Source organism: Sorex araneus, chromosome 7 (genome assembly GCF_027595985.1).
Source record: "Sorex araneus isolate mSorAra2 chromosome 7, mSorAra2.pri, whole genome shotgun sequence".
Lineage (NCBI taxonomy): Eukaryota > Metazoa > Chordata > Mammalia > Eulipotyphla > Soricidae > Sorex > Sorex araneus.
Genome location: NC_073308.1, coordinates 46,016,686 through 46,043,541, shown reverse-complemented (window position 1 = coordinate 46,043,541; position 26,856 = coordinate 46,016,686). Strand labels below are relative to the sequence as shown.

The 26,856-nt window shown below is 40.0% G+C and overlaps 1 protein-coding gene across 1 annotated transcript; it reads left to right on the top strand.

The window, feature by feature from the left end:
• The first annotated feature begins 145 nt into the window (after positions 1 to 145).
• KCTD9 (potassium channel tetramerization domain containing 9) lies at positions 146 to 26,196 on the top strand. The gene is made up of 12 exons (XM_055144587.1): positions 146 to 253; positions 5,686 to 5,807; positions 7,450 to 7,493; positions 12,482 to 12,578; positions 13,246 to 13,304; positions 13,509 to 13,637; positions 17,179 to 17,246; positions 17,334 to 17,429; positions 18,324 to 18,473; positions 20,888 to 20,993; positions 21,854 to 21,987; positions 24,186 to 26,196. Exons 1-12 carry the CDS (start codon positions 206 to 208, stop codon positions 24,300 to 24,302), a joined length of 1,170 nt encoding a protein of 389 aa, XP_055000562.1. The 5' UTR covers positions 146 to 205; the 3' UTR covers positions 24,303 to 26,196.
• The last annotated feature ends 660 nt before the right edge of the window (positions 26,197 to 26,856 follow it).

The window sequence follows — 26,856 nt, the reverse complement described above, 5'->3', positions numbered from 1 at the left end:
AGGGGCGGGGTGGGAAAGAGGACCGGCCAAGCTCGGGGTGTGGGACAGACTCTGCGTGCTTGTGTGTGTCTGTTAAAGAAGGAAGGTGGCGAAGGGAGGAGAGTCCGAGTGGGTGGAGGGAGGGGACGGGCGGGAGAAGAGAAAGGTGGGAGGAGAGCCAGGTGGGAGGGTGGCGGCTCACTCAGGACCCGGTGGGGGCAGCGCGATGAGGCGGGTGACCCTGTTCCTTAACGGCAGCCCTAAGAATGGAAAGGTAAGGGGGGGGGGGTCGGGAGGAGGCGAGGCGGGCCCGGCTGCGGGGTGCGGAGCGGGCGCCCCGGACAGAGGGCTGAAGTTGGGGAGAGGGGCTGGGAGGTGGGCGTGCTCCGGGGTGCGGGGCGTCCAGGAGGTGCCCGGCGGGGCCCGGCGGCCTCCTCCCAGCCCCGGGAATTGCAAGCCGGAGCTTGCCCTTGAAACTCCCCAACTGCCAGGGGACCAGCGCCGGGGCCGGTGGCTTCCTGGGTCCACGTGTGGGTCTGGGAGCACGGACCCGGGGCAGAGGACCTGGGGAGGGTCGCTGTCACCCGGGCGCCGGGTCCTCGGGTTCCTCCTGCCACCGCCTCCGCCTCCCTGACCATCCCACTGCCCCCAGCCCTGCTCGAGAGGGTGCGGTGTCCCCCCTGCGTTTACGTGCTGAGTAATGCTCCCCTCGGGAAAGTTGGTGGTAGCAACTAAGGCGAGCAAGGTTGGACAGGTTTAAAAAAAGAAAATCAAAAAGAGTTCAACTCTTGATCCTTGGGCACAGAAAATACTCGTAATCCTCACTCGAATAGAAAACTGGAAAATAATCCACGTTTCCTTTGATCCGCCGCCTTTTCCGTGCCCCAAGTCCCGCCACCGAGCTTCCCTCCTAGCCTTGTGAGGTCGCCGTATGTGAGGTGGCTTGGAACGAAAACTCGGGCACCGAGTGCGTCTGGATGGGTTTGACCCTGCGCTGCTCCTTGCTGGGGTAGGCCTTTGTGGAGGGTGTGGTAGTCAACATATTTTCCTCCACTGCAGCCAGCCGAAAGGAATCCTGTTTCTGCTCAGCCTCTTGCCCCACCCCTGAGAGTTGTTCGGCCGCTTTGGAAAATGTGACTGTACAAAGCAAGGGCAGTCACGGTGCGGCTAAAGGAAATCTAGCAATAACGAAGGCCGAGAGTCTTGAGGTAAAGGTAAATTGGCCTCGTGTTATTTGCAGAACACTTTGCTTTCTGCCTATTTGGGAGACGTCAATGTTTAACTAGCATAATGGTGCCATGGAAGGAAAAAAAAAATGACTTTCCAGCTCCTCTGCAGTTCTGAGTAAACGTGCTCTAAAAGTTCCAAGCACAGTGTAATTTGGCTCTGATTTTGTGCACTTCTGATCTTAGAAATTGACTGATGGCACTGAACGAGAACTGCCTTCAAACTCAAGTTGGCGAGTTTCCATTTTCTGATACGTTCTCAAAAACAGACCCCTGCTCGACCTTTTGACCCAGTATCTGTTGTATACTCCAGGAAGTTATTTAGAACCAGCCATTAAATATTTAATCGTGCTATTAATCTCAGCTGGAACCCCTGAATTTTGTTCCTGTTAAAGATTGGTTGCACTAGTTTTTTCCAGGGTTGGTTGGTTTCCTGAGTGCCACACCCAGCAGTGAGTCCCCAGAGGTGCTGGCCTGATGCTCTCTGTGCCCCTCCAGCTGACTGGCTGGGGCCACCTTTACCACCAGGCTGCTCCTGGAATGGATGCAGGAGGCAGGTATCAAACTCCAGGCCTCACAGTTGCCAGGCATGCACACTCCATAAGAACCATATTCTCCTTCCTTTGCCAGATTATAATAACCCTTTTCTTTCAAAGCTTTAAACTCTTTCGTTCAAGAATCTTAGAAAAGTTGCAGGGGAAATCATCATAAATAGCTAAAGATAAATGTGTGCTCGTGTTAGAAAAAAAATGATAACCCAAACTAAAGCATACTCTGATTTCAGTGTTTAAGATTCCTTTCAGTCCAACTGAAGGACATTCTGAGGCAGAGTTGTTCCTCCCCCTTCAGCTCATTAACAAAGTTGTAATTACTCTTACCTGACAAAAGAACAAAATAGCACATTGCAGCCAGCATTTTCATGTGTATAAAATGACTCGGGCTGGAGCAGTAGTATAGCAGCTAATGTGTTTGTCTTGCACATAGCCAGCCCAGGTTCGATCCATGTGGTTCCCTGAGCACTGCGTACTCAATCAATCAATCAATCAATCTAAATAAAATAGGGACCAGAGAGATAGTACAGTAGAAGGGGCACTTGCCTGGCACACAGCTGACTGGGGTTCTATCTGCCGTACTCCATATGGTCTGCCATGCTCCACCAGGAGTGATCCCTGACCACAGAACCAGTAGTAAGGCCTGAGCACCAATGGATATAGCTCACCTCTACAAATAAATAAACTGACTGTTTAGCCATGATGGTATGAACATAACATGAAGTTCATGAAAAAATCCTGAAAGTAAGCTCTTACTATGATAGCGTTTCATTTTCTATCTACCCACCCATGAGGGTATCTTGTCACTTGCATTATCTTCTTGCTTATCGATTTTTGCTTCATGCAAATGATAGATGTTATTGTCAAATAAGTGTCCCTTCAGTAAAACATGCTCAATTGTTGCCAGACTTGAAAATTTGGTTTGAGGGAAATGGACACTGTCAGAGGCAGATTGGGGGAAGTGGGGGGTCTCATTGCTCACTGTGACTTTTCTGTGCATGGAATAAATATGTAAGTAGTTAGTGTTTTGCTATTAAAAGAGGGTTGTGTAGTCTCTAAAATGATTTTTTTCAGAGTGAGATGATATATCATTGAATCCAGGAGAATTTAAAGAAATGTTACGGCGTGTGTGTGAGTTGCTTGAAATACCTAAAGTTGACTTCTCTAATCTGGAAAACCAAAGGCTCTTCGAGTCACTTGATGTGTTACCTGGTCTGCAGGTCTTGCTTGATAAGGGAAGACTTGAAATGTAAAAAAGATTGAAATTGAGTTCATCGCTGGTTGGGCCACTCTGGCATATTGTGGTATATTGAAACTTACAAGTGACAGGTTAAGATTTGCATTATCCAGTTGTGTTGTGGATGGAGGGGGGGGGGGGCGCAGTTCTCCAGGGCCTGGGGGTTGCTCCCCGTGGTACAGTGGGACCGTGAAGTTCTAGGACTTGAAACAGTGTTGGCCTCAGGAAAGGCAAATACTGCCTTGCATCCCTCTCTCTCCAGACCGCATTTCTCACTTTTAATTAAATTAACCTTCACTAAAATACTCTGGCTTTGAAAGATTCTTTCAGAAGGCTGCAGATTACTGATTTGCAAATACAAAAACACAGAAATGACCACAAGGCCTCTTTTTTCAGTATAAACTGTGGTGTTAGAATGAGAATGGATCTTACTAGATCTTCACTGTCACTGTCACTGTCATCCTGTTGCTCATCAATTTTGCTCGAGCAGGCACCAGTAATGTCTCCATTGTGAGACTTTTTGTTACTGTTTTTGGCATATCGAATACACCACAGGTAGCTTGCTAGGCTCTGCCGTGTAGGCAAGATACTCTTGGTAGCTTGCTGGGCTCTCCGAGAGGGGCAAAGGAATCAAACCCAGGCCGTCTGCATGCAAGGCAAATACCCTACCCGCTGTGCTATTGCTCCAGCCCATTACTAGATCTTTAAAAAAAAAAAAGTTTCTTTTTATGTGTGTGAAAAATACATAGAAATATTTGATTTTTTAATATTTTATCATTGGGTTTAAATTATTATGAGATATCATTCTATTCTAGTTCTTACTACTCCCATCAGTGTTTGAAGTAACCATCCCCCTTTTCTTTTCCCACCTTTCCCCCTTTTTTCTCCCTCTTGTCCTTTTCTATGCCAGGGATCAAGTCCAGAGCCTCACATATATGAGGAATACTTCCTGCTGCTGAGCTGCATCCTCAGCCAGCATTTTAAAGACATGCCAGATTTTAAAGATATATTGGATATCCTATTAAAACTGCTATTAACAATAAGCTTCTAAATATCTATTGTTCTTTGAAATATTAGCTAATAATAGGATGCACTCATTCCAATTGCAAGACATTTAAAAATATTTTCCAGTACGTGAAAATCACTTTCAAAGTGTATTTTGCTTTATTACTTTTAATATTGGGGCCGGAGAGATAGTGCAGCAGGTAAGGGCTTGCCTTGCACACAGCTGTCCTGCATTCGGTTTCCAGAACCACATCTGTCCCCCAAGCCCTGTCAGTGATTTCTGAGCACTGATGGGTGTGACCAAGAAGCAAAAAATAAAACACCAAGGATTAAAGTCAAACTTACATTTGGTAGAATTTCACTAAATGGAATGTTGTTGAGGAAATTCTTACTGGCAACTGAAAGTCTTACCAATACAAGTTGTTGCATCATGGAAAAAGTTCTTTCTGACAGTATACAAACCGTACGCAGTTAGTAAATAAGTCAAAGATTTCAACATGTTCTACCATTCTGGGTGCACAGACAAATATTTGAATGTTCTAAAATGTTGGTATATGAGCCAGGGAGATAGTACAGGGTCCAGGGGACCTTGTCTTGCATGCCGCTGACTCACGTTTATTGCCTGGCACTGCATATCGTCCCCTGAGCACTTCCAGGAATGACCCATGAGCACAGAGCCAGGAGTAAGGTCTTGAACTTCAAAATATTCAATAATTTGTACAAATCATATAGCATTTTGTATACCTTATTTATTCATTCAGGTACCATTTATCAGTTACCATCTTTTGACTTTAAATTAATTTGCTGAAATTAAGTCTCTGGATTTAGACTCATTGCATTACGAGAGTTGGAAAAATGTGAAAATCTGTTTGGACTTTCCTCTATTAATCTTTAAGCATTAGTAAGAACCTTATAAAGGCTTGTTCTTTAAAGAAGACTCTGAGGGGGCTGGAGCAATAGCACAGCGGGTAGGGCGTTTGCCTTGCACGCGGCCGACCCGGGTTCTAATCCCAGCATCCCATATGGTTCCCTGAGCACCGCCAGGGGTAATTCCTGAGTGAAGAGCCAGGAGTAACCCCTGTGCATCGCCGGGTGTGACCCAAAATCCAAAAATAAATAAATAAAATAAAGAAGACTCTGAAGCACATATTTCATACATAGAAAAAATTATAAAGATTATTAGCACAACCATTTTAAAGGAAATCACTGAGCATAGATGGCATGCAAGTGTTCAGTAGCCTCACTAGTTCATGCTTACTAAAGAGCACAAATATGGAGTATTTCCACCAGCACAGAAAGTTCTACTAGCTAGTGTTTCAAAGAACACCTACTTCAATTTTGGCAGATTTAGCCGCAACATAGAAACTCACAATAAAAAAGTGATGACTTTTGAGTTTTCAACTCAAAACCTATCTGTTGCTTTTTGTGAAGGGTTATGTGTAATGGCCGTCTTTCCTAATTATTAATACCTTCAGAGTATAAACTTTATGTCAGGGATGATTTCTTATAACTAATTTTGAATCTCAGTAATTGAATTATACAAAACTGTGTATCATAGAAAAGGAAACTTTTAGAAACTCTGGAGATCTTATATCACAGCTGATTTGTCGTTGTTTGATAGTATGGTGGTCTGTGAAACTCTGATGCATTCATTACATAATTTCAAATGAATCTTGTTTCTTTACAGGTGGTTGCTGTATATGGAACTTTATCTGATTTGCTTTCTGTAGCCAGCAGTAAACTCGGTATAAAAGCCACCAGTGTGTACAATGGAAAAGGTGGACTGATTGATGATATTGCTTTGATCAGGTAACCTTCACCTTCAAATATTTTATTTAAATATCCCAGGCAGATTTATTTCTTTAAAACAAGCGTCTAGTTCATCTCATTCCATCCTTATAGGATCATAGAATTTTGGAACAGGAAGAAAGTTAACAAAGAAGACCACAGAGGAATACAAAGGCAGGGCTGGCTCTCTCAATTACGTTGTAACGGTTACATGCTTCATCAGTAAATGCATTACCCAAGATACCTCTTAATTGGAAAACCATGAATTTTCATAACTGATGGTATGAAGATAACGATGCTATAAATTTAATCTATTTAAACACTGATCAGAAGGTTTTTTAATATAATATACTCTTGAAAATGAAAAAATAATCACTTATAGTCCCATCATTTACAAATAAGAATGCTAAGCATTTGAGAAATTAAGAGATTTATGTGGACTATCAGTTAAATAATTTATTTTCATTAATGAGAAGAAAACAAATTTTTGTGCTAATCATTAAATGTAAACTGGCACTGGGACTGGAGTTATAACACAGCAGGTAGGGCGTTTGCCTTGCATGCGGCTGACCTCCGTTCGATTCTCAGAATCCCATATGGTCCCCCGAGCACCGCAAGGAGTAATTCCTGAGTGCATGAGCCAGGAGTAACCCCTGTGCATTCCTGGTGTGACTGAAAAAGTTAAAAAAAAGTAAACTGGCATAAAACCAGAAAAGATCCAAAACTTCTTTTAAAATATAAATTGGGATCATTTTTTAGTGTTTTAATACTTATCTCTTGGTATCTTTCAGTTTCTTAGATAGTTGAATCACATTGTTGAATAATAAATTGACCTGATTCTACATCAATCAAGTTTTTTTCCCTTATAAAAACAGACACTGCTTGTAAGACAAAGCCAGTATCTTCCTATGATAATTCATAAGAAATTACAACACTCAACAACAAAGGTCATAACTGAAGCTTTCTAAACTAGAAAATATCTGGCCAGAGTGATAGTTCAGCAGATAGAGCATCTGCCTTGCAATTGGCTAAACTAGGTTCGATTTTCAGCACCACATATGGTCCCTGGGCTTATACAGTTACTCTAGGAGTAGCTATATAAACTGGAAAATATCAATCCTGTTTAATAGCTTGTGGCTATCAGTACGATCTCTGCTTAGCTTAGTATATACTAATGGTAAGATGTCTTGAAGCAGGGAGGATAGACACAGGTCATCCAAACTGTGGATTCTTTCAACCATTTGCCCTCACTGGTCGTATGATCACACTGTGGGTTATGTTTACAGCATGGTTACCTAAGAATTATATTTGTCATAGATTTAATACAAAAAATATTTTTATTTCTACAGCACAGAACAGCTGGTAATTTAGCAGAAATCACAAGTGCTGCAGAATAAGAAATTTTAAAAAGTTGGCACTAATTAAGTTCATCACTTGTCGTTTTTCCATCCCAAAAGTTCTTTTATGTGCAGAATCTTTCTTTAATTAAATCCACAAGCAGATCCAGAGGTTAAACAAAGCAATAGGAACTTAGCTGTTTTGCAGTATAAACTGATAGAAACACCTATATTTTATAACATGAATATCTTCTGGCCTCAGTCGGTATATAAATTATGTAGTTTATATACTTTTATGTTAATTTTTAAATTTTTGATCTCTCCAGGGATGATGATGTTTTGTTTGTATGTGAAGGAGAACCATTTATTGGTAAGTGACTTTCTTTAAAAGCAATTTTGGGGGCTGGAGTGATAGCACAGCAGGTAGGGCGTTTCAATTCTCAGCATCCCTTATGGTCCCCTGAGCACCGCCGGGAGTAATTCCTGAGTACAGAGCCAGGAGTAAGCCCTATGCATCTCCAGGTGTGACCCCCCCAAAAAAAAATTTTGTCTGGCAGAATAAAATGATCAATATTTTACATGGACTCATTAAACTTTAAATTAAAAGATTAAAAGATTACGTCTGGAGCTGTCATACAGCAAGGAGGGCGCTTGCCTTGCACATGGCTGCTGACCCAGGTTTGATCCCCGGCATCCTTATGATCCCTAGCACTGCCAGGAGTGACTCGGGAGTAACCCCTGAGCGTCACTGGATGTGAACCATAAACAAACAAAGAAAAAACCTCAAAATCTGGGGGGAAAAATCTGTTCTCATCTCTCCTCCATTTCATCTTCATCCATCATCCACTTGCAAAGTTGTCAGCAGACAGTGATCATGCTTAACTGTTTCACTGCATATATATATATATGTATATGTGTATATATATATATATATATATGCATTGCAAGCATACCAACTAAAAAAATTATTAGGATTTTTTTTCAGAATGCTTAGATTTAAAAAATATTTGGTATGGAGTCTGGAGCAATAGTACAGCAGGTTGCGTATTTGCTTTGAGAATGGTCAACCCGGGTTCCATCCCCGGCCTTTTATATGGTCCCCTGAGCACCGCCAGGAGTAATTCCTGACCATTATCATGTGTGGCCCCAAAACAACAACAAACAAAATTTTTTTTTTTTAAATTCTTTTATTGATTCACCATGTGGAAAGTTACAAAGCTTTCAGGTTAAAGTCTCAGTTATACAATGCTCAAACACCCATCCCTTCACCAGTGCACATATTCCACCACCAAGAATCACGATATATCTCCCCCCTTCCCCCCACCTCCCCAGCCCCCCACCCCGCATGTGTAACTGGTAAATTTCACTTTACTTTCACTTTACTTTGATTACATTCAATATTTAAACAAAAAATTCACTATTATTGATTTGGAGTTTCTCCCCCCTAAAGTCGATCTGCTGAAAAGAAAGCATTTGGTAATTTGTTTTCCATTGCTGAGAATGAAGAGATATGAGGTCAGGAGGCCGCACCAGCAGCAGCATAGTTTTGGATTTCTGTATTTTAGTATTTTAGTAACTAAGTCCAGAGAAATGTCTGCCAGGAATTGCAACATTGTAAGCTTGTACCTCTCAGCTACTTTATATTCCACATATGAGTGTGATCTTTCTATGTCTGTCTCTTTCTTTCTGACTCATTTCACTCAGCATGATACTTTCCATGTTGATCCACTTATATGCATTTCATGACTTCATGTTTTCTGACAGCTACGTAGTATTCCATTGTGTAAATATACCAGAGTTTCTTTAGCCAATCATCTGTTTTCGGGCACTCTGGTTTTTTCCATATTGTGGCTATAGTAAACAGAGCAGCAATGAACATGGAAATGCACATGTCATCTCTACTATACCTTTAACAAACAAAAATATTAAGACATACATTTGGTATGTTTTCATCACTGCACTTTCAGCACTTTGAAGATCTTTGGCCAGTGGACACAGATCTTTCAATGCAAGTCCATTAGTCGTAGTTATAAATTTTAAGTCCTTTCAATGCAACTCCATTAGTCGTAGCTACAAATTGCTAACTATATGGAATAACAAGCATAAGTACTTTTATCTGTCCTGCATCGAGAGCAATGGTTTTTCCATACAGTTTTGGTTTCTTTTAATGGAAATTGTCACTTCAAGACACAATTTAGGTGCTAGGATTTTAGCTACTAGGATTACCGTGGTTACAAAATTTTATGGTGTACAGAGTTCAAATTATACATTACATAGAGGTAAAATTTATATATAATATGTTTTAAGCCCAGCAACCTACCAAGAATATCTTGCCTGCACGGCAGAGCCTGGCAAGCAACCCATGGCGTATTCAGTATACCAAAAACTGTAACAAGAAGTCTCACAATGGAGATGTTACTGGTGCCCGCTCAAGTAAATCGATGAGCAACAGGATGACAGTGATACAGTGATACAAAGTTCTGTATCAGATGTACAGTTATACATAGATGAATAGGTAATGGGCTTATACTAATAATTCTAGTTTATAATCAGGATTATATTTACGCTTATATTTATATTTAAGGTTATATTTAAGCTCTTCTATGTAACGTTTATGTATACTTTCTCCTCATCCATAATCCTGGCTTTTAGGGACATAGGGAAAGACGACATAATTAAAATTTCACCTAATTACAAATTTACTTTCTCTTATACAAAAAGTGTGAAAGTGACAATTCCAATACCTTTAACAGTAATATTATTAGCACTAGCACTGTCATGCTATTGTTCATTGATTTGCTCGAGCGGGTACCAGTAACATCTCCATTGTGAGACTTGTTACTGTTTTTGGCATATTGAATGTGCCACAGGTAGCTTGCCAGGCTCTGCTGTGCGGGTGCGATACTCTTGGTAGCTTGCTGGGCTCTCCCGAGAGGGATAGAGGAATTGAACCTGGGTCAGCCGCATGCAAGGCAAACCCCCTACCTGCTGTACAATCGCTCCAGTCCAGCAATATTATTACTAATGGTACTTCAGGGTTTTTTTCTTTTTAATATATGCTCATTTCTTTCTCCTTAAAAATATTTTTTTTAAAAAGGAATGCTAGGAAAATAGGAGCCAGATAGAGGTAGTTCAGTGGGCTGGAGGGCATGGATGCAGCAGGCCTGGGTTCAGTCCTCCGTGTTACATGGTTCCCTGAGCATCACCTCATATGCTCCCCAAACTGAAACAAAATATAAACAAAAAAAGTAAAAATAACTATTGAACCGGGGCCATAGCTCAGACTATCCGAACACATACTTTTCATGAGGGAGCCCTGCATTCAGTTCTAAATACTGCACCATCCCCTGAGCACTGCCAAAAGCAGCTCTCAAGCACTGAACTGGGAGTAGCTCAGGAGAACTAAACAGTGTGGCGCCAAAACAGACAAAAGAAATGGCTATATTTTATCCATTGTCAGAATATCTAGATGTTATTATATATTATAGTCTTACAACCTCCCGGCTGTACTTTCTCAGCTGTATTTAATGCTTACCTCCAATCTCCCATTGACCCCTTCCGTGGCTGTCTGGAACTTGTTCTTTAGCAGTCCTCCGATCCTGTGAGCATTATATTCCTTGACATCTACACGTTACCAGTTTGTGGTTTACATACTTGGTCATTTGGCTGAATATCAAATCAAAACATTTATTATATTGAATTATAGTTTATTGTTTGCCAGTTACCTTGATGACAGTGGTGAGGGCTATACCTAGTATGCGCTCAACTGGATTTGATTCCTAACATCACTTGTTCCCCTGAGCATTGCTGATGCAGCCTGGAGGTCCTTAGCGAAACAGGTCCGGAGCTCCCAGCCAATTGGCCCATCACCCCTGGGTTGGGAGGCCCAAAAAAGGAAATAAATAAAAATCATTGACTCACCGTTTGTTTAAACATCTCAAGTATGTTACTTTAGTTGATTCTGCCATAAAATGTTGGTGTTTTTTAAAAGTCTGATCTTTGAGGTCTAAGTGATAGTACAGCAAGTCGGACTCTTTCCTTACATGCAGTCAGACTCGGGCTCGATCCCCAGCACCCCCACAGGGTCCTTGGAGCCCGCCTAGAATGATCCCTGAGCACAGAGCCAGGAGTAAGCTCTGAAATCAGCTAACTGTGGCCCCCCCAAAAAAACAACAATTTTTTTTTAATTAAAGATTTTTAAAATCTGATCTTTAATAAGAGATAGTTATTCCAGATCACTTAAAAAGTTTTTCTCTCTCTTTAAAGTACACTGACTTGGGGCTGGAGCAATAGCAAAGCAGGTAGGGCGTTTGCCTTGCACGCTGCCGACCCAGGTTCAATTCCCAGCATCCCATATGGTCCCCTGAGCACCGCCAGGGGTGATTCCTGAGTGCAGAGCCAGGAGTAACCCTGTGCATTGCCAAGTGTGACCCAAAAAGCAAAATAATAAAAAATAAAGTACACTGACTTAGAGTCCAATGTATGGCTTCAGTGGTAGAGCACATGCGTCGCATGTGTGAGGCCCTGAGCTCAGTCCCAAGCTCCCCATTTCCCCACCCCAGCACCACTGGGTATGATTCGTATTAAAATATTAACTCCCCGGGCCTTGTAAGCGGGAAGCATGTGCTCTCCCATTGAGCCTCATCCCTGACCCCACTGCTCAGCTCCTACTGCAAGCTCTTCGACTTCCCTCCATTGAATAGGTCACGCTTCCCCACTTCATTTTGCTATTCCCAGAGACTTGCTAAACTTAGATTTCTTCTTTTCCTTTTTTTTTTTACTCCTGGCTCTGTGCCCAGGGATCACTCCTGACCAGGAATCAAACCCCAGTCGGCTGCATGCTGGGCAAGTGCGCTACCCACTGTATTATCTCTCTTGCCCAAACTTGAGCAGAGCTGAAGAACATACCTGTGAATTACTGGGAATCTGAGTGAGGCTCATCAGATATCCTGTTTCTTTCAGCTTTGTCCTTTAAACGTGCTGATACCTTCCTGCTCTTTTTGCTTTGCTGTTGCCAGGAGTATCTAATTACCCAGTTTTGTTTTATATGCTATCTATGGGTATGGATTTTGCTGTCCTAATCACTTTTTTTTTTAATTGAAAAACAAAGTTGCTTAGCAATTTGTGACAGGAGAGAAAAAGGTTAAATATGTATTCAGGAAAGAACATAGACTTCTTCAGAGTGAAAATAAGCAAAGAAGCATAGATAAGCCAGCAGGATATGTGTTCAAAGGAGAACGTGGGCTTGAAGAGCAAGGCTTGCTATTTTTTTTTTAATGTGTGTTTGGTTTATGCTTTTGTCGTCATCCCCAAAACCTAACCTTAAAGTTTTTATCATTGTCTATATATCATTTCTAGATCCACAGACAGATTCTAAACCACCTGAAGGGTCATCAGGATCTCACACAGACTGGCTGACCTTGAATGTTGGAGGGAGGTACTTCACAACTACACGGTAGGTGCAGGCGTGTGTGTGTGTGTGTGTGTGTGTGTGTGTGTGTGTGTGTGTGTCTGTGTCTGTGTCTGTGTCTGTGTGTCTGTGTGTGTGCACGCTCGCAGGTGTGTTGAAAGACATTATGTATCGTTTTTTTCTTTTTCTTTAGTTTGCTGATTCTCTTAAAAGATTCTCAAATGCCACTTAAATATAGTATGTGATCTGAAACCATTTTTCAAGTTTTTTGTAAAAGCAAGAATGGAAGCACGGTTAACAAGTCTTTGCAGAGAACACATGAAAAGCATGAGTTCAGTTTTTAGATGCTTTTTAGATACTAGTAGACACATAGGACACAAATGAAAATGTTTGAAATGTATAGAATACAACTGTGTATGTTAGAGGGATAAGAATAATGTGAACTTAGGTCAAGAATGTTGTATTACAAGAGCTTGCTAGATTAATATTGAAATGAGAAGAAACTCAATGTTTATGCAAAGGAAGTGCCGGCTTAGAAAGGCATTTGATAAAAGGCAACTTACCGCACGTTTTTGTTTCCCAGCATTACTCCTCCCAGGTCATAGCATGCATCTTTTTGCAAGAGCAGCTGGGATCAAGTATACTCTTGACTTTAAATATGTTTGTTTATAAAGACAAATGGAGAAATCAATTTTTTTCCCTGAATTCTTAGGAGCACTTTAGTGAATAAAGAACCCGACAGTATGCTGGCCCACATGTTTAAGGATAAAGGTGAGTGCAAAATACTGTTTCTATCATCTAATTTTCCTGTATTGACCATAAACTGTTATCCTCTTACTGACATCAGTACTTTATACAGTAGTAAAAACTTGCTGCCTTATTGGATGTTTTTTTTTTTTTCTCTCTCAAATTTCTGACTTTGTTTTTTTGGTTTTGGGGTGGGGGCTTTCTTCATTTTGTTAATGGGTAACACAGGTGTTTGGGGAAATAAGCAAGATCATAGAGGAGCCTTCCTAATTGACCGAAGTCCCGAATACTTTGAACCCATTTTGAACTACTTACGTCATGGGCAACTCATTGTGAATGACGGCATTAATTTATTGGGTGAGTTCTCAGTGTAATTCTTCACATACTTAGAAGGCTCATGTGCTTTTTGTACTTGCTTAGTAACATAGTATTATTTTCATACAGTTAAAGTCTGTCTGTTTTCATTTTTTAAACTAAGTGTTTAAAAATGAATTTGTAGATTTGGTCTAACAAGAAGGGATTTTAAAAGATTTTGATTTATTTTTGTTTTGTTTTAGTTGAAATTTTACTTCAGAGTTATGAACCTCCCCATTATATTGAGAAGTTCAGTGGTTGAGTGGAGAAATTGTTTTTTGAATTCATAAAACTGGACTGGAGTCTCAAGTCTGCAATTTAATAGATTTACTGGAGAGAGGTGTCTGCGTCCCCTCACCAGTCTATGTCAGAATCATCTTTGTGGAAGTCCATGGAGGTGACGTAGATTAAAGTCCATATAAAGCAGGGGTTGCAGATTCAAAGATGAGTAAAAGGCCTTCAAGTGGTAGGAGATTGACAGTCTTGAGTACAACAGCTTCCTCGGCTTCCACAGAATTTTGGCATCTTCGGGCTTGGATTTATGATACCAGAGTTGTGAATTCAAAAGCTGGGAATCCAGAAATGTATTCGAAATCTCTTTTTGGATCCTACTCCATACCAAACATGCTAAAATAATCCTGGAGCTACTAGCTTACTAGCTTTTGTATTTTGTATAAGCAAAATACAAAACAATCAGCTTTAATTATTGCTCTATTAAAGTGTATATTTTCTTTAAAGCTTATCTATTACAAAAAAAAAAGACATTGGTTGATTTGTTTGTGTAGCACCATAATTGCTTATAACTGAATTTCTGTTGCCTTCAACTCACTGTTGTTCTGAATTCCCTTTTAATTTTTTTTCAATCTTTAACTATATTAATTATAAAAATAGCCAGTGATACACTTTTTTTTTTTGGTCAGTGCTGCACTTTATACAGATCCTTTGCAGTTACTTCTGTCACTGTAACTCCTCACTCAGATGGCTCTTTTTCACTTTTTCCTGTGTTTTAAACCTAAGCTTTGGATGTCTGGTTCTTTGTTTTTTCTTTAAATCTTTCCTCAGATCATTAGTTGCATTTTTATATCCCCCTGCCTGGGAAATAAGATCTGATCTAATATGCCCGTGTTGTCTGAAACAGTTTAGGCCATCACCTAGGTGGTGTTGGTTTTCTTTCCTAAAGCTTCACAGCTGTTGTTCTTGTGTATTCAGTTGTTTGACAAGCAAAGTTCGCTATCAGTTTCATATTGTAAAGCATAGCTTTTACTTTTGAGGGGAGGGGGGTGTGATTAAGACACTCAGAGATCATTCCTGGCAGGTCTCAGGGGACCATTATGGGGTGCCAGGGATTGAACCCATTTTGACCTCCTGTAAGAAAAGCACCTCTATACCATCTCTCGGGCTTAAACACTAGGGCGAGGGGAAGTACTGGAAAGAGGGGGTTGATTGTTTTGATTTTGGTTTTTGGTCAGTCATGTGCAGGGCAAGTACCCTACCCATTGTACTATCACTCCTGCTCGAAGCATTGTTTTTAATTACTGCATTTCTTTAAAAATCGTTGACCTTGTCTATGACTTGCTCCAAGTAATTACATGCTTTAAAAGAACCAATAGGAGGCAGAGAGAGAGGGCACTTGTCTTGCACACAGTTAGCCAGGGTTTGATCCTGGCATCCCATGTGATCCCTGAGCACTGACAGGAGTGATTCCTGAGTGCAGAGCCAAGAGTAACTCCTAAGCATCACCAGTGTGGCCCCCCCACAAGAAAGGGAAGAAAAAGTAATAAATTAACCTACAATAATTTGTCTTCATCTCAATTAACATGAAAATACATAGTTCCTAATTTGTGCTTTCATCAGTGGATTTTTCTTTTGCTTTCATTATTTTTTGTTCCTACTTTTAGTGACCTTCACTTGTTCCATTAATCATATTTTTCTTTTTCATTTGTCTTCAGGACCCTTTCCCTTGCTTATATCATTTCCCCATCTCTTTGCTAAATCTCAGCTCAATATAATTATTCTACTAACTTAGAGAACCTTTCTAATACTTCAATTAGAAGTACTTCAATTTATTACCCTAGGTTCATGTGAATTTTCCGAACCCCAGTTTGATATTATAAAAAGAGAAAATGGTACTGTCAGAAACAGTGCAACTTAATAATTATTATAATCATTTTTTAGGCCCTGAAGGATGCCAAACATTATGGATACATTAGATACATTATCTCTACTAATACTTAAGATTTCTAGTGAGGAAAGTAATAAGATACCCATTTTGCAAACACGAAAACAAGAAAGATTTGGTTGGTCCAGAGCAATAGTACATGCAAAGTGTTTGCCTTGCATGCAGCTAACCTGGGTTTGATCCCCAGCAACCCATATGGGCCCCCATGCCTGCCAGGAGTGACCCCTGAGCAAAAAGTCAGGAGTAAGTCCTGAGCACAGTATGGTGTACCCCACACCCCCTGCAAAAAGAAAACCAAAAAACTTGGGTGTATAAGTAGAGTCAGATCCAGCAGAGTTCAGGGGCTGTTCTCGGCTCTGTTCAGGAGTGACCCCTGCTGGTGCTCAGGCGATGTTATGTCGTGCCGGGAATCAAACCAGGAGCTGCCATTACAAGGCCAAGTGCCTTACTTCCTGTACTGCTCCTCCATCCTTAAAGGAGAGCCAAATAGCTTCTCTAAGACCAAAGGGGGGGAAAAAGGCAGTGACAGAGCTGGGATTTATTTCCTTTGGGTGCTTAGGGGACCATGTGGTGCTACAGTGTTAGGATTTAAGTCTGGGTCTCTAACAGAGCCGAGATTTAAATTCAGGTCTTAGCTGGTGATAATAGAAGTACACTAAATATTTCTTCCTTTCCTCAATTTTCCACAAGAGATACAAACTGGATCTTCTGTATTAAGATTTTTTTTTGTATATTTTTAAGCATTTTGTTCCAAAAATGAGTTGGGAAAAAAACCTAGCTACATTTCTTAAAAGGTTCTGATTTGTTCAGATGTTAGCTGAATGAGAGTAGACCCCACCAGAATCCTTTTATGATTGGTGGCTCCCAGGTAAAGTTACAGAAATGTGGCAAGCATCATTAAAGAACCCAGAGATAAATCCATTCTGTGCATTGGAAAGTGTTATGCCATGGCAGCCACCTGAGTGACGTGTTGGGCATCAGATGACCTTTGTTTTGCAGTTAGAATACTGGAGCAGGATTTGGGTTTTCCCAGAAAAGATCATCAGCCTCCAAATACCTCAGACTCTTAACCAAATCACTGTCACTTATCATAGGAGTATATGATGTTAAGTTTTCTTGGCTATGGCCTATTTCAAGTATAAAACCTAATTTTTATATAAAGAAGGTTTCTATTCTGATATTTGGTCTTTTTCTTTGGTTGAATATACTTTGTTTTATAAATATCTTTATGTGTTTCCTGGACATTATTTTTCTCTTATATTGATAATTATTGAATTTTAGTTTTATTGTGAAATTTTAACATAAGGAATACTATAAGTATCAAAATACCTTTTTATAAAAGTCAAATCATTTTTATTATGATAGGAGTATTAGAAGAAGCCAGATTTTTTGGTATTGACTCATTGATTGAACATCTAGAAGTAGCAATAAAGGTAAGGTTCTTTTCCCAATAGCTAATGTTATATTTATTGTAATCAACTTTCCAAGTGTGATATTAATTTCTTAATGTCATTTTCAAGAATTCTCAACCACCTGAGGATCATTCACCAATATCTCGAAAGGAATTTGTCAGATTTCTGCTAGCTACTCCAACCAAGTCAGAATTGCGTTGCCAGGTAATTAAAGTAGATTTTTATGTGAGTTATTTGTCTCAGAAGACTTGTAAGTCATCTTTTATATACTTCTAAAATTTTTCCTTTTTCTTTTTTGCCTTATTTCCCTTTTTTCATGCGGTATTATTTAATTATGGATCATAACATTGATTTAATCCCAGAATGGTTGGTAGGGGGCAAGAACAATAGTACAGTGGGTAAGGCATTTGCCTTGCGTGCAGCTGACCTGGGTTCAATCTCCAGCATCCCATATGGTCCCCCAAGCATCACCAGGAGTGATCCTTGAGTGCAGACCCAGGAGTAAGCCTGAGCACTGCCTGATGTGCTCCTGCACAACCCCCCAAAAAAGCAGATTGCTTGGCAAAGAAATGTGATAGTCTTTTTATTATCTAACTATGCCTGAGATAGAAAATCTTGTGAGTAATGCATGGAAATTGCAGCGATTAAAATTAAAAGCCAATTGTACAATTGTAATGTATGAAACTAGTCAGTGGTAGACACTTTACTGTATTACAGCATTAAAGATTTTTAAAACCATAATACTCTAAAAATAAAACTGAACTATTGAATTAATCAACTAATTTTAGTCCAATTGGATTGAACTAAGATAATACTTATTAACCAGGTAATAATTAAAAAACATCTTTCTCTGAAGCTTCTTCTAAAGAGATATGAGACTGCATCCTAATGTTATGTATAAGTAGAGTTTATTTCACTAAAAACCCACTAAGACTAGTTATTTTATGTTTCTGTAATTCATTTGATAATGTTTTGTAATAAACTACAAGTGACTGAACTTCCAATTGCTTCTAAAAATCTTGATGGTTGGCTATAGTAATTAGATTTAATATAAGCAGATGGTTTAAATACTATAACAATTTGTGTTTTTAATTTTAGGGTTTAAACTTCAGTGGTGCTGATCTTTCTCGTTTGGACCTTCGATACATTAACTTCAAAATGGCCAATTTAAGTCGCTGCAATCTTGCACATGCTAATCTCTGCTGTGCAAATCTTGAACGAGCTGATCTCTCTGGATCAGTGCTTGATGTAAGAATCATTTTTGGCTACAAGAGAAAATTAAATGTTCAGTCTGTTGAGCAGTTTCAAAGAACAGAAACTTACTCTATCCATAATTGGAGCATTTGCTTGAAAACATAATAAGTTGCTGAAAAAACAAACAGCTGACAAGACAAAGCTCTGAAAATGAAATTGGTTAGTTTTACAACTTTGAAGTCCTTCATTTAAACCAAGACCTTTAAGGTTTAGCAATAAATGAGTACTAAAATATTCAATATAGTATACTGAATTTTACTAGGACTTCTTTATTCATTTTTTGGGATGCAAGACAGTTTTTACTGAAATTTACTTGGAAAAATGTGAAGGGAGAGACAAGGAGAAATGTGTGTTCAAGAGAGAATCCACATTCCTCTCGAGTGGAACTAGGCAAACAAAGAAACACAGGCAAGCAAGCGAGATACATGCTCAGAGGAGAGCACAGGCTCGAAGAGCAAGGCCATGACTGAATTATCAGGGTAAAGCTGAAAAGACCTTCAAGTTTTTCTTCATTTTCGGGTTAATGTTTCTCATCCTTGGAAAAAAGTTAATATTGTAGGGTATTTTGCCAGACACGTTTTGAAGTAAACTGGGTGTGCATTAGTCTCAAAGTTAGTATTCCTGTTCATTTCGTCATATATTTCTGTGTGTGTGTGTGTGTGTGTGTGTCTGTCTGTCTGTCTGTCTGTCTGTCTGTCTGTCTGTCCTTGCCTTAGACACCATTTAAATCTGATGTAAAACCAGTGTGATCTGAGTTGCTCTAAGTGTTGAGTAATCTGTATCTGTGTATCTGTAGCACACTTTTCTGTCCAGTCAGCATGCTTTAGAGTATGTCTGCTACATGCTCTACCTATTACTTAATTACAGAGTCTATACCAGCTGCATAGATTCTGGCATAATAATTTAGCGATTATGTATCCATTTTATATTTTCAGTGTAGTACATACAGAATCATATGAGCTGGAACAGACCTACCTTGATGATCACTGAGTCTCACCTGGTGTTTTACACACAGAGAAACTTAATCCAGGAGACTTGCACAAACTCCTAAAGCTAGTTTGTTCATAATGTTGGAGCTATAATCTAATGCATGTGTTTCTCTTATCTTTACTTAATTATGACCAAATTTTTCATTTGGACAATATCAGATCTATACAGAATGGGATGATATAATGAACTCCTCATTTATCTCTTAATGGAAACACATCAGTTTTAAAGAATTCTTAATAATCTTATTATCCTTAACAATTTGTGGCAGAACTGTGAGTAAAATAACATGTTTTTAATCAAAGCACAATGCCCCTTCATATAGTAAGTTATATAGTTATTATAGCTGCAGTGCAGCTAGAATTTACTTTATAACTGAGTTCTAAAGTCTCATTATTTCATGAATATTTGGTGAAATTTTTCTTTTTTTTTTTTCTAGAAAGTACATTTATTTATTTATTTTTTATTTTTTTTATTGAGTCACCATGTGGAAAGTTACAAAGTTTTCAGGTTTAAATCTCAGTTATACAATGCTCGAATACCCATCCCTTCACCAGTGCACATATTCCACCACCAAAAATCCCAGTATAGCTCCACCCCGAACCCCCACACCCCTAACCCCTCCAGGCCCCTAGCCCCCCCACCCTTAGCCCCCCCCCCGCCTGTGTAACTAATAAATTTCACTTTACTTTCACTTTGATTGCATACAATATTTCAACAAAACTCACTATTATTGTTTGGAGAGTCTCTCCCCAAAAGTCAGACCTAAAAAAGGGAGCGGACCAGTGGGCTGGCGCTGAAGGTGAAGAGGGTCTAGGTGGGCGTTGCTCAGAAAGGGTGGAGCCAGGGTCCGAGGAAGCTGGCGCAGCGGGGGAGGGCAGGCGCAGATGGGATGGCGCCCGTTCACTCCACTAACCTGAAAAAGGGACTGGTGAAATTTTTCTGTGGCTGAAGATAAAAAGACTTTACTGAGTAAATTCTCATATTTGCATCCTTGTGAGAATCCATCGTACAGTGTTAAATATAGAGCGGTACATAACAATCATCTTGGACATGTTGATAACATTTATATCTGTTTTACCTGGGGGCATTATATAAAGACCCCCCCACATTAATTTGTTTAATTTAATTAACTTCTTTTGTTATATTTTTAACACAGAAAATCTCCCTTAGTTATCTTGCTTCTTTCTCATTGTTTTATCTATCAGTCTGTGCTTCTGTGCTATATATGTATTTCTTTTTCTTTGAAAGTTATTAGTTCCAGTTAGGTTTAAATGCAGAAGTCTGTTACAAGCAGGAAGTAATTATGAGTGTATTAGATTGGGGATTTGTCCCATTTTTCTATTTTTTCCTTTACTGTTGGAGCTAATGTTTTGTTTCCAAACAAACCTTAAAACTTAGCCTTTTTTTTTTTTTGTCAGTATGCAAATCTCCAGGGAGTCAAGATGGTGTGTTCTAATGCAGAAGGGGCATCCCTAAAACTGTGTAATTTTGAAGATCCTTCTGGTATTAAAGCCAATTTAGAAGGTAAGTGTCTATCTGTAATTACCTTGTCTAAATTGAAAACGTTTCATAAAGTAAAATATCCAGCAAAGTAATGATTATAGGTAAACATGGCAATTATAAAGGGGCTAGACTTCTAATGTCATCATGCTTGGAGAATTTGCAGTGAAATGTATCTTAGTCATAAACTAACCAATATTGAGACCGTGGTAACATCCAGCCTTTAATCAAACCCTGGTGTGATGCTGACTATTCATACGCGCTGTGGAGCTGCTGAGCACAGAGCTAAGAATAGTCCCCAAGCATTCCTGGGTGTGACCCAGCTCCCATCTTTGCTTCCCAAATATATATACAGACTAAAACATTCTTTTTTTGGAGAGGATACAGGAATTGGACCACAACCATTGGTTTTCAGGGCTTATTCCAGGCTCTGTGCTAAGGCACGTGCCTTACCTCCTGTTCTATCTGTCCAGCACCTAAAACGTTCTTGGAGTTTTTTTGTTTGTTTTTTGCTTTCTGGGTCATACCCGGCAGTACACAGGAGTTACTCCTGGCTTTGCACTCAGGAATTACTCCTGGCGACGCTCGGGAGACCATATGGGATGCTGGGAATTGAACCTGGGTCAGCCGTGTGCAAGGTAAACGCCCTACCCACTGTACTATCGCTCTAGCCCCAAACATTCTTAATTTGTAGAATAAGCAAACAAATTGTTAACAGTGAACACTTTATATATGTAAGTTGGTTGAGAGACTCAGATTTATACTTCTTATAACCATTCCCTAAAGCAAAAGTAGTCTATTCAATCCCTTGAAGTCCTCTTGCTGGTTTTTGAAGGTAGAGAACTGTAAATATTCTTAAGTTCAAGTAAATCTGTTCACTCTAGGTGCTAATCTGAAAGGTGTGGATATGGAAGGAAGTCAAATGACAGGAATTAACTTGAGAGTTGCTACCTTGAAAAATGCGAAGTTGAAGAACTGTAATCTTAGAGGAGCTACTCTGGCAGGAACTGATTTAGAGGTAAGTCATCAGTCTTCAATGAGTTCTCATGAGTTTACAGTCCCCAGTGTCTCATGCAGAATTTCTTTAAAAACATACAGTAGAGCTGGAGAGAGAAGACAGTCCAGGGGCTGAGGTGCTTGCTGCGCCTGTGAGACTCCAGCTCCATCCCCAGTACCACAAATGGTCCCCTGCGCAACGCCCCCTACCTCTCAAAAGAAGGAAAAACAGAAAGTAGTTGGCTGATAAAGAACTCTCAGAACCATGCCTGCAAGGCTGGAGGGATGTTTTTCTCTCAGTTGCTTGTTTAAACAAATGTGAAATCCAGAGCAGGGTTCAGTTACCTAAATCATAGATGTCATTTCAGATTTGAAGTTCCATCAGTTCTGAGGGTTAGCTTAAGTTGATTCATTCCTCTTCTTTTCCTTGTTTGTCAAGGAGGTAACTTTGTCAGAAGCTTTATTAAACTATTTTTTCTTTTTATGTTTTGCTTGTTGTTTTGCAGTGCTGGGGATTGACCCCAGTCTTGTGTATATAAGGTATTAGCTTTACTGCTGAGTAACAGCCTCAGCCCTTTTTTTTTTTTTTCAAACTTTAGGCTTTGTGTTTGGGCCACACTGATGTGTTGAGGGGATACTCCAGATACTCTATTGTGCTTAGGGGACCATGGAATTCTTTGGATTAAACTAGGACCTTCTACATGCAAAGCATGTGCTCCAGTTCTTTATGCTAGCTCCCTGATTATTGTGATTTTTTTTAAATTTTAATTCTAAATGGAATTAAATGGAGCCAAATTATTTTCTGAATTACTTGGAAAATTCGGAATGATATCCAGGGTTGAAATGAGAATCAAGGAAAGAGTATTTAAAATCGGCATCATATTCCTTTTTGAATCTCAACTTGATTTTTTTTTGTTGTTCCTCACCCGCCCCCCACCCCCCCCCACACACATACCACACACAGAGTGCTCAGGGCTTATGTCTGGCTCTGCACTCGGGGATCAATCCTGGAGTCTCAGGGGACTATATAGGATGCCAGGGATTGAGCTCCGGTCAGCCATGAGCAAGGTGAATGCCCCACCTACTGTACTATTGCTCCAGCCCCTGAATCTCAATTTGAGGTTATCAAAAAGCCTCATCATTTCTTTTCCCTAAGAATTGTATTCTGTGTGTTGTGTTGCTTTGTGAGTTTAGCTTGCCGACTTGCCAGCTGCCGCGAGCTCAGCATCAGCATTTGCTGCAGTGATGGACATGTTCAAGTTGTTCACACAGTGGTTCAACCAAATTCGGCCGTGACACACTTGAGATGTGGATAATGCAATTTAAGAAATAGATTTTTAAATTTAGTTTAATTCATTTAAATGTAAATAGCTCTGTGAGTTGCTGTCATTCTGAGCAGTATACAGCGATGCAAGAAAATCTGGCCTAGGCTGTAGGAGAAGAGCTTGTCAGAGTTTGAATTGCTGTCCATGTATGGTCCCTATCATTGTTGGATGTAGCTGTGGAAGCACCACAGGCCATCCAGGGAGCGCTGCAGCGCCACATCCTCAGGCCCTAGCGTTGAACTGTCAGCCTGGCGGCTGGGTATCTCTGGGAGTAGCCCCGGTGTCCTTGAGTATACTTGAGGATCCCCTCCTGCACAAGAGCACATGTGTATAAATGTGCATGCGCGTATACACACACACACACATACATTAGTTTCTTCAGGCTGGAGAGTACAGTGGGTAGGGCGTTTGCCTTGCACACAGCTGACCCGAATTTTGTCCCCGGCATCCCATATGGTCCCCCGAACACCACCAGGAGTAATTCCAGAGCATAGAGCCAGGAGTAACTCATAACTGTCGCTGGGTGTGACCCAAAAAACAAAAACATTGCTCTTTATAGTTCTCAGCAGCAGGGTAGAAGCCTGTATTAAACTGATAAGAAGGGGGAAAAAAAGAAAAAAGATCCAGCCTCAGCATGAATGTATAAACCTATTAAGAGCACAGTTATTTACTTTCAATTTTCTATCAAATACAGTGACTTTCCCTCTTTGCTTATAGTTACCTAACTGGCTTGGTGGCTAACTAGCAACCACTTCCCTCTCCCCAGCTCATTACAAAGACTAATCAAGTTGACTGTCACCCGGCAGGTGCTGGTACTCTGTCATCCTTAGGGATTAGGGGTGAGAAGAGAGACAGATTTCTTTATCAGTCACTGAGTAATGCCTTTGTCTTGCAGAACTGTGACCTGTCTGGGTGTGACCTTCAGGAAGCCAACCTGAGAGGCTCCAACGTGAAAGGAGCGATCTTCGAGGAGATGCTGACGCCGCTACATATGTCGCAGAGTGTCAGATGAGAGCGTGAGGGCTGGAGAAAAGACGCCGGCATGAAAAAATGCCCTCCTCATCACTTCCGTTGCTTCTCCCACTCTGTCATCTAGAAGAAACAATACTGTAAGGGAATCAAAAAACCATTTAGAGGATTATATTGTTCTGAATGGTGCCTAAGGAGGGAAAGTGACTTTTTTCCTCCTCACATTATAATCCTAGCAGCGAAGCACGCAGTAGATGTAGAGAAGCTAGTTCATGTTGCTGCCTTGTGAGTGCGGCTGGGGGATTTCCCTGGCCTTGTGACCAGGAGTTCTCTATATTATAATTGCTTTCAAATGCAGATGATGTGGAAGAGTAATAATCCTGGTTTGAAATGCATTTGAGTATTTTAATTTATGAAAAGCACAATATATGCATTTCTATTTATTGAGTCTCTAAATGCAGTGTGGGTATTTAAATTGTCACACCTTAGGAGATTTGAAAAAAAGTTGTTCAGGTTGATAAATAGCTTTAGTGACACCTCCTCTCCTTTAAAGGCCTGTCACACCATGTGGCGATGGTGAGATCAGACTTTTCTTTTCAGGTTCTTTTTTTTACAGAAGTTATTTTTCAGAATAAAACAGTAGCTAAATTAAAGAAGTCCTCTGCTTTTACCGTCTGAAGCAGAGTGAACAGAAATACATCATTGTCGGCAGAAAGGGGAGTGGAACTCTCTGTGGACAAAGAGCTTTCCCTTTAGTTGCATCTTTAAATCAGCATCCCGTAGGACTTCCTCTAAGCAGGCTGCACTCAACACCAGTTGATCTGTGTAAAGTGCTAGCCTTGTTTCCTCCCATACTTAGAACAAGTAGAGAAAGATATTTCAAAACCAAAAACCCAGGTGTGTTATTAATTTCATTTAACTCAAATGCCAAGTCATTTTTTAAAAAGGCCAGCTTAGTAATAGATACTAAATCGTGACCCACTTCAGAGTGATAAAAGTAGGAGTGAATGTGGTGGGGTAGTCTTTTAGAAATCATCATAATTTCAACTAACATCGTATTGTGGGAATGAAATAAAGTTTTTTCGGCTGACAGTTTGGACCTAGCCACCAGAAAAACTTCCCAAATACAAAATAGACAATTTGGCCTGAGATGTAGTATCAATCAGTCAACACCTGTGGTTCCTTTATTATACGTTTTTGATTTGTTTTTTTAAAAAGTACATCGTAGTCTTATTTTCTTGAGTTATTATCTCTCTGCGGTAGCAGAGATAGGGGTTTGTACTTCCTGACTAGTAACTGGTATCCTGATGTCTACCCCAAGAGCAGGGATATAAACTGTGTCCAAATGGGTTCTGAATTCTACCGACTCATCGGTTTGAGGTAGTGAAAGATCACTTTGCCTTCTTTGGGAGGATGACATGTCTTCAGTATTGATCTGGCTTTTTCTTCTATATACACATATGCAAAGCTTTCCTTACAGTAAAGGCTACATATGCATAGTAGGATGAGACCAACCTTTACACATAAAGGAAAGCAACTTCAGAAAAATAATTATTTTCTTTGCTTTATTATTTTTATCAAGACAGAAAGTATTGTATTGAGAGATATCTATTTTCATAATCAATATGTGCCTAAATTATATTTAAATCATTTCACTCTGTACTATATTTTCAGTAATTATAGAATGCGTTACTCATCTACTTAAAGAGTACCTCTGAAGACACAACCTAAAACTGCAGAAAGATCTGAAGGATCAAAAGGTGGTGTGCTTAGAAACTGCAGATTTTGGATCTAATGTATGCTATATTAATGAACAACATGAAATGTAATAAAGGCATTTCTTATCTTGCTTTAAGTGTTAATGACCAGCCCTGAAATTTCTAGGTGGAAAGGAAATAAAGCATATCACAAATCATATAATTAAAGTGAATTTATTCTTTTAAGCATGAGTATTTTATTTTATTTTTTGCTTTTTGGGTCACACCTGGCAATGCACTGGGTTTAGTCTTGGCTCTGTACTCAGGAATTACTCCTGGTGGTGCATATGGGAATTACATATGGGATGCTGGGAATAGAACCTGAGTAAGACAAACGCCCTGCCCTCTGTACTCCAGCCCCTTAAGCATGAGTATTTTATATCGTCCCCTTCTTAAAGTCCATCAAGTTCATTATGCAAGAAATTTTCACAAAGTCTGAGTGAAAGAAAAGACTTCCTTCCAATAATTTGTCTATATTACTCTTTAGCTGAATATATTTAACTAGACTGGTTCAATATATTCCCTACCCCTCACCCCCATATAACCTTTTTATTTGTTTTTAATGACATTCCCCTCTCCTTCACCCTTCTGTCGTAGTTGCTGGTGATGATAATAATATCGTGACCACACATAATCACATGATGCTTGGCTGTGGTACACATTTTTAACTGACTTGGGTACTTCCTGGGGATTACACATTAGGTTACAGTGCTTGCTAAAGGTGCACTTCTTTGTCGGGGGAGAGGCGGCAGGATTGGGCCATACCCTGTGGTGTTCAGGGATTATCTGGGCTCTGCTCAGGAGCGACTCCTGGCCATGCTTGGGGAACAAATGTGATGC

Coding starts and splice junctions, on each gene's coding strand:
- KCTD9 (XM_055144587.1), top strand. CDS start 206: ATGAGGCGGGTGACCCTGTTCCTTAACGGCAGCCCTAAGAATGGAAAG. Junction 17,247..17,333: donor ATCTAGAAGTAGCAATAAAG/GTAAGGTTCTTT, acceptor GTCATTTTCAAG/AATTCTCAACCACCTGAGGA. Junction 17,430..18,323: donor AGTCAGAATTGCGTTGCCAG/GTAATTAAAGTA, acceptor TTTTAATTTTAG/GGTTTAAACTTCAGTGGTGC.